This window comes from Myxocyprinus asiaticus, chromosome 21 (genome assembly GCF_019703515.2).
Source record: "Myxocyprinus asiaticus isolate MX2 ecotype Aquarium Trade chromosome 21, UBuf_Myxa_2, whole genome shotgun sequence".
In the NCBI taxonomy this organism is placed as follows: Eukaryota; Metazoa; Chordata; class Actinopteri; order Cypriniformes; family Catostomidae; genus Myxocyprinus; species Myxocyprinus asiaticus.
Window position 1 is genome coordinate 38462700 of NC_059364.1, and position 12163 is coordinate 38474862.

The window sequence follows — 12163 nt, forward strand, 5'->3', positions numbered from 1 at the left end:
GTCATATCATGTAATTACAGTTGCAAGAAAAGTATATGAACCTTTTGGAATTATTTTATGTATAAATATGTCTTAAAATCTGGTTTGATTTTCATCTAAGTTACAATAATGAAAAAACACAATCTGTTTTAACTAATAATGCACAAATTATTGTATTGTTCATATGCATATTGAATACAACATTCAAATATTCACAGTGTAGGTTGGAAAAAGTATGTGAACCTCTAGGCTAATGACGTCAACAAAAAAGCTAATTAGAGTCAGGAGTTGACAAACCTGGCATCCAATTAATTAAATTATATTAGAGGTGTGGGTTAGAGCTACTTTGACTTATAAAAAGCACTCAAACATGTTGAGTTTGCTAGTCACAAGAAGCATCTGCTGATGTGGACCATGCCTCGCAAAAAATAGATTTCAGAAGAACTACGTTTAAGAATTGTTGCTGGTTAGGGTTACACAGTTATCCAGAAGAGCTTAGATATCCATCTGTCCACAGTTAGACAAATTGTCTATAATTGGAAATGATTTAATACTGTTGCTACTCTCCCTAGAAGTGGCCGCCCAGCCAAGATGACTCAAAGGGCACACCGCTAGTGGGAAAATCTTTTGTGGACTGATGAAACTAAGTTTGAATTGTTTGGGAAGAACACGCAGCACTACGTATGCCTTAAAAAGGGCACCACAAACCACCATGAAAACATCATCCCAACGGTGAAGTACGGTGGAGGGAGCATCATGAGGGCTGCTTTGCTGCTTCAGGGCCTGGACCACTTGCTATCATTGAGGGAAAAATGAATTCCCAAGTTTATCAAGATATCCTACAGGATAATGTCAGGGTGGCTGTGCACAAGCTGAAGCTCTGTAGAAGTTGGGTGATGTTGTGGAATGACCTCAAAAGAGACCAGACATCCTAAGAATATGGCTGAGCTGAAGCAGTTCTGTAAGGAAGAATGACCCAAAATTCCTTCTGAACGTTGTGCAGGTCTAATCTGCAGCTACCAGAAATGCTTGGTTGAGGTTATTGCTGCCAACGGAGGATCGAGCAGTTATTAAATCCAGGAGTTCACTTACTTTTTCCACAGCACTGTGAATGTTTAGTGGGATGTGTTCAGTAAAAACATGAAATATTATAATTGTTTGTGTGTTGTTAGCTTAAGCACATTGTGTTTGTCTATACTTGTGACTTTGATGAAGATGAGATCACAATTTATGACCAATTAATGCAGAAAACCAGCTAATTCCAAAGGGTTCAAATACTTTTTCTTGCCAATGTATTTCTATTAAAAAATTTAATCGATTGACAGCCCTTGTTTTAAGTTTTTGAAACTGCTGTTTATTTATTTCTGCGGCAAAGCAGCAGCAAATGAATTATAAAAAATTAAAGAAACATATTTAAGCACAATAATAACATGATGAGTGGTGCTTCTCACTGAAAATGACTGAAAATTCCAAACAGGTTTCTCAAGCACTCATACCTCCCCCCGTCTTCCATTGTTTGAGAAAGCAGGCAGTCCCTCCCCAAACTGTGGGGTGGGACATTGGTTGAGCCACAGGTTGACATGTCAGGCTGCTCAAACGAAACAGTGTAATGTTTTGAAAGCTCCAGATTTTTTCACTCTTTGAGGAAATCAGTCTACAAATGACTTATAGTTGTCTCTGCACATTAAAATGGAAAGTATTACAACATCAAAAAATAAAATCAAAAATACACCAGCTTCAAGCACTGCTCATTTCTGACTCATAGTCAGATGCTTTAGCAATGATCTTGTTTTGATATGTTGCTCATGCTATTGTTGCGTATCTCTGGTAGCTGTGAAAGCCCTTGCCACTGTCTGTCTTGAACAACAAAGTTTTTTTTTTGTTTTTGTTTTTTTTTAGCATTTCACTGGATTACATATACAAGGCATCCTGACTTCTGCTATGGTAGCAAGCAGCAGGTCAAAGAATCAGTTTCTCGCTTTTTATCTTTCACATCCTCTCCTGCTTTAGTTGGTGTTTTTATTAGTATTGGAGTTAGGTATCAAACCACACACCAAGAGTAGTACACAGCAATATTCAGTAAGCAGCACATTAGTATACTTTTCCAATTATAGCTAAACACATATAGGCTATATCATATTTCTGATGAACTACAGTTCACCAATACATTGTAGCAGTCAACATTGTATGCTGCAGCAGTACATCCTAAAACTTCTCTCTGTCTCTCTTTCTACAGGAGGAGCAAAATCGAGGCAAGCCCAATTGGGAGCATCTGAATGAAGACCTCCATGTGCTCATCACGGTGGAGGATGCCCAGAACCGTGCTGAGATCAAGCTGAAGCGTGCAGTGGAGGAGGTTAATAAACTACTTGTGCCTGCGGTGAGTGACATGGTTGTCCTGCTTTCACACTTCCTGTCTATTTAGTCTTTTTGTGCAACTCTACACAATATCACACATCATGATCATAATAATCTCTGATGTCATATATGTCGAAATGAAAGGAAGTGAGTGTTTTGAAATTACATTTCATAGGGTGTTTTTCCTGTTCAGAAACCACTATGAGCATTTTGGGGTCAACGTAGTATTTGTTATTATATTTTTATGTAGTTAGGCAATTAGTTAATATTGGCCCAGTACCGGAGCAGATAAATTGGCCTCTGAAAACATTGGTAGGGGTTGTATATAGGGTTGTCATAAAATATTTATATACCGATTGTTGATCGGTACATTATTTTATCAATATATTTTTATGGCATCGATATATTAAAATTAGCTGACATTTTAATTAGAAGCCTAATTTGGGTGCTTTCCAATTCACTCAATTGGCCTTCTGTTTAATAGTGTGGTGTAATAGCATTGTGAGAAAACAAATAAGGGTGAAATAACATTTACTGAAGCCGGGTCGTGGGTAAGAAAAGCACTGGCATCACACACAGAGGATGAGCTGATGCGGCGCAGCAAATGGCAGTCCAAAGTTACGAAGGTTTTTATACCTGACAAAGTGACGTTGATGAGTTTACAAGTTAGTGTATGAACTGGGGTAACTGCGCAAACTGATTAGAAATGGCGACGTTTATTATGCAATTTCTCTGTATGTAGCCTTTAATAGGTCTTTCATTCAAGCTGTCAAACCACAAAACGAGATACTTGTAACTGAAAATACATTGTGTAGTCGATATGAAAGATACATATAAACAATATATCATCCATTGATGGCTAGAGTAAATAATCTTTGTCCTTTGATAATGATTTGTGTAAAATTTAATGGAAAACTATGCGAGTTGTGCTCCATGATTACTGCAGAATTTTGACGCTGAGTGTTGACGGTGTGTGTGTACCTTTGTAGAAAATAATTGTTACGCCATGTCATCTGCCAGATATGTCTGGTGCGCGACCCCTTTTAATTTACCCTGCTGCTCACACTTTACCAAAGTTGTGTTGAGAAAAACGTTTGAAAAGACAAAAACTATTTTACAACGAGCAGCCCTATTTATATCTGAAAAAAATCCCCATATATATTGATAATCAAATGGAAATTCCTATGATTATCGATGCATGAAAAAGGCATCGATCCCAAGGCTAGTTACAGGTTCTGTTCACAACTTTTTTGTGTCTGGTGTATCTCACTACATTGTTTAAATACTTTTATAATTTGCTATTTTTCTCCACTGTATCTTATAACTTAAAGACCTTATTGGAGGATTTAGAGGTGCAAATATTTTATAATTGCCAGCAGTTGACCTTTAAAATTAATTATCTCTAATTGCTTTGCTTGGCAATTTAAAACAGAAATGGTCCAGCTGGACATCAAAACAAAAATGTGACCAGACATTTTCGCTCAGCAACAAGTGTCATTTCCATTAAGATTATTCATAATTGAAAAGCAAGAGCAGGTTGAGTCAATTCACAGCACACTAGAACTGTGTATCTATGAGTTATAGAGTTATAGGCCCATAGAACATTTTCCCCTTTCGTTTCCTTTCTTTTTGGTGTCACTCGTTATGTAGGAAGTGAAACATTTTCTTAATGCTCTCATGAAAAACGGGATGTGATGTACAAGGTTGCTGTGGTTGTGTAATCGGTCTGTACATTCGAGAGTCTAAGACCATTGAGAGTCTTCCCCATTGAATCATTGTCATTTAACTCTGCTAATAAAAAGTGGTTTGAAGAACAGGGCTAGGTCAGACTGTAAAGTCAGGAATCAAGACTTGATCATTTTAATTAGTGAGCAGCTGGAAATCATGAAAAGATTACACATTATGTGTATTTCTCTATGGAGATTACTCTACCTTTACATGGACATACAGTAGTCTATGTTTTCTTTTTTTTTTTTCTTTTGTTTCTTTTTATGAAAATAGGGTCAAATATTGAAATATCAGGGCCAAAATTCCTAGTGTTCTCCCTCACTGGTGTTTTGGGTCATATGACCTTAAAAATTATGTCATGTGATAAGGAAGTTAGTGCATCAAGGTCATGAGCATTGGATTATTCTAACTATTGTAGACACATTCCATGGGACTGGGAGTCTGCTAATAACTGCAGCATGACCAGTGAGTACTACCTCTTGATTTCATTATCCATGTGGCATTAATGAAGAACACAAGCTCAGACACTCACTGCATACTCTGTGCATGGAGCATGTACAAGTGAACCATAAGAGGGCCACATGGATGTGAACAATTCTTTTTCCAGCATACTACTTCAGATGTGGCTTTTCTTTGCAGTGCAGAGATTTCTAGATAGGCCAGTCTATTTAATTGGCAAATATCCCCTTGAGGGGTCTCCGAGGTGGAAGCCTGTAACTGTTATATGGCCTTACAATGACCAGAGTGGTGTACCAGATTGGTGAGTTTTTATCAACCACATTCAGGTCTTATGTTCCTAAAGTATCTTAAGATTGTGCATGTAAACATGCTCAATGTGACTTGAAGACCCTCATGCCAAGTTACAGAATGAGAAGTACAGAACCCTGCCACAGCAGAAAAAAAGCTGATATTAATGCTATGGTATTAATGCTATATTTAGTTGTCATGGCAACTACCAAAAGCTTCAATCCGCTCAGTGAGAAGGGTCACACCTCCCCAATCAGCAGACCTTCAGACAGGGTCTCATAGTGGACACAGGCTACAGCTATGGCTGCAACATGGACATAAAATTTAACCTGAGCCTCCACCTAAGACCAATTCCCTCACCCAGCAACCAACCCCCAGATGGCCCACAGAGAGGCCGCCCCATCCTTATCAATCACAGCCCCACTGCTGCTGTGTATGATGTCCAACAGTGCCCACCCGCATCCTAAGGTAAAATCCATTAACACCTCTGTGTTTGCCTACAGGGACCTTTCTCGGACAAATAGATGGATGGAGGGATTTTTCCCTTTCTGTTTGTGCTAAGATAACAGCTGCTAGTGTTGTGCTGCAACTCCTGTAAAGATCTCCATAATCCCTGATGAAATTTGCATACTGATTGATTGCATCTCGTGGCATTTGAGCTTCTCTACTTCTCCACATGTGGGTGGGGCAGGCCGTGCACTACTGGGGCTTGTGGGTAATGTTATTTTTTCAGTGGCATATATTACAGGCTGCTCCCGCAGTAAACACTGTCACATAAAGGGCGGGTGTCAGTGCGTTACTTGCTCATTGGATTGATGGTCTACATTCCGGAGAAATCATGCAATTTATGCACATTATATCAGTCATCTATTTTAAATCATTATCATTGTCGGCATCACAACTGTTGCTCTCATCATCATAATCAGCAGCACTGGCAGTTGTGGCAGCAGCCAGTGTGGTGCACGCAGGAAGCCAATGACCAGCAGGATGCTGCTAACGTAGTCAAAAGCCTTGCCTTGACAATTGCATCTGATTGTGCTGACTTAGACAAGATCTCACCAGACTCCTCTGGGCTCCTCTGACTCACATACATACAGGAAGAAGAATTCATTTCTGCAGCAAATCCGGAGTGAGTCTTTGTGTTCATAAATCAATGTTTAATAAGCCACAAATGGTGCTATCCTAATGTTTGAAGTGCAAAGGGAGAAGAATATTTCTATTCGCTGTTCCGGGTGTTTGAAGTGTCAAATACACACTTGGCATGTGACACTAGGCAGTAACCCAGAAGCGAAGGATCTGAGCTCATAGCCAAAATGTTGAGCGTTTATTCCCAAGGAGCTGAGGAATGAGACTAAGCCAGCAAATAGAGGGTTACCATTGTGCACTTGAGCAAGAAGCAAGTTGCCCTAGAAGGGTCTATCTCTCTTAATTGGTCACCTGTAAGCTGGCAGGTTATAGATACTTCCTGTCAAAGAAGGAAGTCCCTCGTATCTGCATACGAAGGGGGCGATCTTTCACGCAAATGCGTGCAAATTGAAAGTTCCTTAAAACTTTTTCTAAGCAAATGAAAGCTCTTAACCTCCCACATGTCACAGATGATTCATATTCTTGGAAAAAAACAGACGTCTCTTGTCAGCTCGCTCTGGGTATTTTCAGCTACGCTAAGCTGAGAAGACACATAAATTCAGCACCAAATTACATGCACACCCCAGAGAAAGCTAATTTCAGAAAGTAGTTTAGAGTTTTTATTTAGAACATAAGCCGGTAGGCAGCATCTAAAACCTGTGGTGAGGTAAAGCTCTCACTGCTATCTGTTAGCTCCCGCTATCCTCACTCTGTCTCCCCACCCTGCGTTAGCAGTAGCTAGGCCTAAATGGTCATTGCTGAAGGGACTACTTTAATTAAAATCCTGTCTGTCAGCTGCCCTGCCGTGGCTTCCAGCCTGAAGCCATGACAGATAGAGGCAGCTCTAATTGTCAGGGCCGGAGATAAAGTGAAATTTGAAATTGGGTGTGGAGGGGCCACTACCGCGCAACACACACATACACACACACACACACAAACCTCCCCTCTTTGCCCCATGTGGTTGGCCAGCTGTGCCAGCAGTGGTGTTGAAGAGGAGGAGAATTTAAGAAAACGGTGAGGGCCAGCAGGGGCCCAACCTCCCCTCAGCCCAGTACGACTCAGATTAGCGCAGCCTGTCAGTCAAGACTCCCTGCTTCGGCTGAGATAGTTTCTGCGCAACCCTAAGCATTAGCATTTGTTGTCTGCTGAGGAGTCTGGCATTTTATGTGTTTCTCATCCCTTGTTGCAGCTGGTTAAGACAAGGTATAACAAATACTTTTTAGCACATAGAGATTTGGGAGTGGCCTATTTTGTCCCTGGCCAGTAAACAACCCCCTAGAACCTCCTAGCAACCACCTCGCAATGTCGTAGCACCCACCCTGGAGCACCAATGTTTTTCAGAAGATCTTATTATTAAATTACTGTCCAATCATGCTCCTTGCCTTTTTTCTCACCTTCTCACATACTTTATCCACATGCCAGTGTTTTCAGATTCTCAATCCCTGTTTCTTCCGTCACCCACTGGCACACATGCTCATGACGGGATTGTAAATCCCACAGATTGCGAGCAACTGCTGGGAGAGGCGATATCTGGGCGGGGTACGCACAAGTTTAGTTTGGGGATTCCCGTGATGTTCTCAGCGAGTGTTAGTCACACGTAACTGAGCCTCTGCCTGCAAGATTACCCATAAAAACCTTCACATCTCAATGAGAATGTTTGAGTACATGTAAAAGGTGCATTATGGGTGAGCAGAGCCAGTGTTGCTGTTTGTACTGGTGTTTTTTTTTTTTTAGGAAGGCAGCAGAATGAAGGGCCCAGTGGTTTGTGGGAGTTCCCATCTGTTCCCTCCACGGCACAATAGGCTCCCTCTTGCATGACATGTTTTTCTGCCTCTCGCTGTTTCTCAGAGTGCTCAGCACAGGCGGAGGAGAGAGAGAGGGAGAGGCTGAATAGAGCCCATTCCTCTCAATTGGTGGAAATTCAGCCTCTCTGTGTGTGTAGCTTGTGACTATCTTTCTCTAAATAAGACATGTTGTGCTAATTTGCATGAATGCACATTTGGATCTCCAGAAATCATTGCACGTTCTTCTGTATCTTTGTGCAGTTCTGCAGGTGTGCATACCACCGTCTTTTGTCATAAGGTCTCCATTGCATTGACTTTGTCGACGGGTAAAGATACTTGTGTTGGTGTTGTGTAGTGTGAATGGCTGGGAGACTGCTCTCTGGTCACATGATGGAGTAGTTGTCCATGTCTTTGAGGCTCAGAGAGCATCAAAAGGCTCTTTGTTTACCACTAGAGTGTGGAAATACTAAGCAAGGCACTTTGGCCCTGCAGGGTTGAATAATGTGCCCAGTGGGGCTCAGTCCCCTTCCACTCCTCTGATAGAGTTCAGCATCTTTTCACTTGTTCTCTCATTCTGTTCTGTTCTCTGTGTGTGTCCGTCCCTCTGTCTCTCATGATGTTATTGAGTAACACTTTGTTTTGGAGCAGTGTTGGTACAGTTTGGTTGCAGGAGAGGGAATAAAGCTAGGTGGGGTTCATGGGTGCATTGTCGTGGCAACTTACTGAGAGGCCCCATCCTCAAAGGAGAGCACAGGGTCATGTGACTGTACTACAGAGTGGCTTAAATTGTCAACCCACCATCCCACTTTCACTTCTTTCTTTTTTGTTCAAGAACAAGCTCACTCATTCATAGGCCCCAACAGAATCTGTAGACTTCTGCATTTTCTGCCTTGAATTTGAGGGAAAATCTGCAGTGGATTTAAACATGGTAAAATATGTATAAAAAAGAGCTAAAAGTACTACACTCTTATTGGTACTGTAGCTAAAAGCACAGTAAAATTGGCCAAAAGATTTAAAGTTGAAAAATTTAATTTCTACGCCCCTAATGTCACCTAACGGAATTCCAATCAGATTTCCTGAACACTCCCCACATCTGCCATTGGTCAAACTAACATACAGTCCCACCCCCAAACTCACATTATTGCTTGAGCCACTGTTGCATGTCAGGCTGGTCGGAATGCTCAAAGTAATGATTTGAAAACACTACAGAGCCACAGTGTTGAAACTTTTTGGGGGACACTGAAAAAAGTTACACACATAACCTGTTAAAAATTAACACATAAGGGGCAGGGAATATGTAGAATTTTACAAAAGATAGGCGTTCCTGCGAAAGACTGCTGGGTTTTTAGGTGCAGATTCCGTGTGGGCCTGCTCATTTTTTTCTCAACACCTTTGTCTCTCTCTGTGCTCCCTCTCTTTCTCCCGCTGTCCCTACTTTCCCGGGAATTGCACAGTAATCTGTCAGTAAATAGAGGGATAGTGTAAAGATGTAGACTCCATGGCCGTTCAGAAATGAATCCAGCTTCTCTGCTTTGCTGAGCTCCAATAGAACAGCTGCTTCCCCCAGGCACCACGGAAACAAAATGTCACGAGCGAAATAAAGGTTCCCGTTCGGAGCGTGTACATTCTGTCAGCAAACGTCACTTTCCCAAATGCTACACTTAGTCTTTAATGCACTGCTTGACTTTACCAATGCTGGGTGGCCTTTTCTCCTGAGAAAACGTCAAAATCTCTTGTGTGTTGTCATCTCTGGAGGGTTTTCTTTTCAGTGTCTGACATCCCTTCAGTGCTGCAAGGATACAGAACGAATATGATATAATATGATTGCTGATCATGAAAAGGGCACGTGAAGGATTGGCCTTTTTAATTCTCTGGTTTGATTCTCGGGACTTCCTTCAGGCCAATGCCAACAGAGACCACACAGAAAGTGATTCAAATGAAGATATTTTGTGAAGACTGCCTTTGAAATGGTGCACTATTGGAACATTTCCAAGATATATTTAGCCCTAGTGAAATATCCAAATTATGTAATATGAAAAGAAAAGACTGCTTCTGTTTTTTCTTCCTAGAGGAAAATTTAATTTCTCAAAACCTCTTTTATAACTCAATAGACTTTATGGAGTTTTCAGTTATGTTTCATTTTCATATCAACTTTTACTCAGCTGTTTCTCCTAAAATTCCTTATGCTGAATTTTTGACATGCTCAAGGAGTATGGAGTATTGTTGACTTAGAATTGTTGACATAGAATAAGAGTAAAGAGAGTACAGTACAGAACAATTTGATAATAAATGGTCATAATGTTCATATTGAGTTCATAGAGTGCATATTGAAAAATCTCACTTTTGATTGGAGACTTTAGTATCTTGGAAAATGTGATATTGTGAAAATAGGAGATACATGTGAGATGACTGGGATGTTTTTCTCAGGAGAAAAATCTAAGAAGCCATGTACAAAAATATGCAAAAGGTCTTCATTTAAATCTCAATTTAATCTCATTGCTGTCTTGGAGAAACAAATGAGATCTTAAAGTGATCTCATTTCTTAGTTTTCTTTCCTTCAGGCTGTCCCTCAAATGTTTCAGGTTGGTTCATTACTCCTGTAGTGTACCAGATCATTAGCCAGCTGTTCTGATTGGTTTTAAAAATACTCTTCATTCAGGCGAAAAGATAGTTCCACTTATGCTGATATTTAGAATTCGCTCGCAGCCTGAAGATGAATAATACAAGAACACATGCATTTTTAAAGGCCAAAATTACTCAAATCTGTTTTTCAGACAGTCTGGGACAGACGCGAACACTCTGTGGGAGCCGCGCTGCTGGTGAGCAAGTAAATTCTATGTGATGTTCAGGAGCACTTTTACTCGCTCTCTCTCTTTTTTTTCAATTCCCCCGTCATGTTTTTGAGTTTGTGACCAGCCTTTTTGTTGCAGTCCTCATTTTTTTGGATGTTGTGAGAGATCAAAGCTCCCTTTTGGACAAAGACAAGAGGCCCTGTACTGTTATTGAGAGGTGGCTAGTTGCAGAGTTACTGAGTAAGAATTTGTTTGTGTCTCTTTGAAAAGAAAAGTGTGTTTGTGGGCTGTGTGGTATAAAAAAGTTGCATTGTACTAGAAGTGAACAATGCTACATTTTTGCACGTTTCGGTACCTGACTACAATATGTATTCTGCACAGTTTGGCAGTTCAGGTGGTGTGACATGAAGCGTGAAAGCAAGGTTAAAGTTCAGAGGTGTAAAAATACATTGGTGCATGATTTGAGAATGAAGATTGGTAACACTTTCTACGTATGAAGCCCATATGGTAACACTTTACAATGAGGTTCTATTTGTTAACATTAGTTAACAACATTAGTTAACATGAACTAACAATGAACAACACTTATTAAGCATTTATTTATCTTAGTTAATGTTAATTTCAGCTTATAGTAATACATTTTTAAAATCAAAAGTTGTATTTGTTAACATTAGTTAATGCACTATGAACTAACATGAACTAACAATGAGTATTTTTATTAACTAACATTAACAAAGATGAATAAGTGATGTAAAACATATATTGTTAATTGTTTGTTCATGATAGCTGCATTAACTAATGCAGAACTTACAAATGGAACCTTATTGTAAAGTGTTACCGCCCATATTTATAATGCATTAGAAAGGCATTATGATGCATTAGTAATGTCTCATAATACACCTTATAATATGTTATAACTTCTCATAAATAATTGTAACCACATTTATGATACATTATAATACTTACCTATTCATAGTTATACCTCAGAGTCTAATGTAATATATATTTGTAATATGCATAATAGGTATGTTTTAAGTAACGTGACAAAAGCTATTTCTTCTTATAAACATCCATAATATATTTTTAAGTGGTTATAAGACATTGCAAGTCATGCTGGAAGTTATATACATTAGACATGTACAAAATACAAAATAACACACATTCAGTGTAAATTCTGAGATATTACGAAAAACACTTGTAAAGCTACAAATTTACAATATATCAGAAACTCTCTCTCTCTCTCTCGCACGAAAAAATAAGTATGTTTATCACACATGTAGCCAATCTTCTTGGGTGTAAACGCAAAGCCTTTTGACTGTTTACGCTAAACAGCAATTATAAGATTAACTTTATTAACTTCTGCTGCGTTAAAATTGGATGTTGCTTGTGTTATAATGCATTATACTATAAAGTATAACTATGAATAGGGGAAGTCTTATAATGTATTATAACTGTAGTTCTAATTATTTTTGAGAAGTTATAACTTATTATGAGGTGTATTATGAGACATTATGAATTCAGTATAATGCATTTACAATGCGTTATAAAAATGGGCTTCATAGAAAATGTTACCAGAAAGGTACAGCATTTAATAATCTATTATAATTACAATAATAATGGCCAATGTGTTACAGAGGCCATGCTAGTTTA

At 39.4% G+C, this 12163-nt stretch overlaps 1 protein-coding gene across 6 annotated transcripts in view; it reads left to right on the top strand.

The window, feature by feature from the left end:
- Window positions 1–12163, top strand: part of LOC127412298 (protein quaking) — a 138436-nt gene that overhangs the window by 91120 nt on the left and 35153 nt on the right. For all 6 annotated transcript variants that reach the window (XR_007892407.1, XM_051648545.1, XM_051648541.1 and 3 more), the window contains exon 4: window positions 2216–2359. Coding sequence is in view for 5 of the 6 variants with exons in the window: in XM_051648545.1 (XP_051504505.1) it covers window positions 2216–2359 (144 nt within the window). In the remaining variant the exon portion in view is untranslated. The remainder of the gene's footprint in view (window positions 1–2215; window positions 2360–12163) is intronic.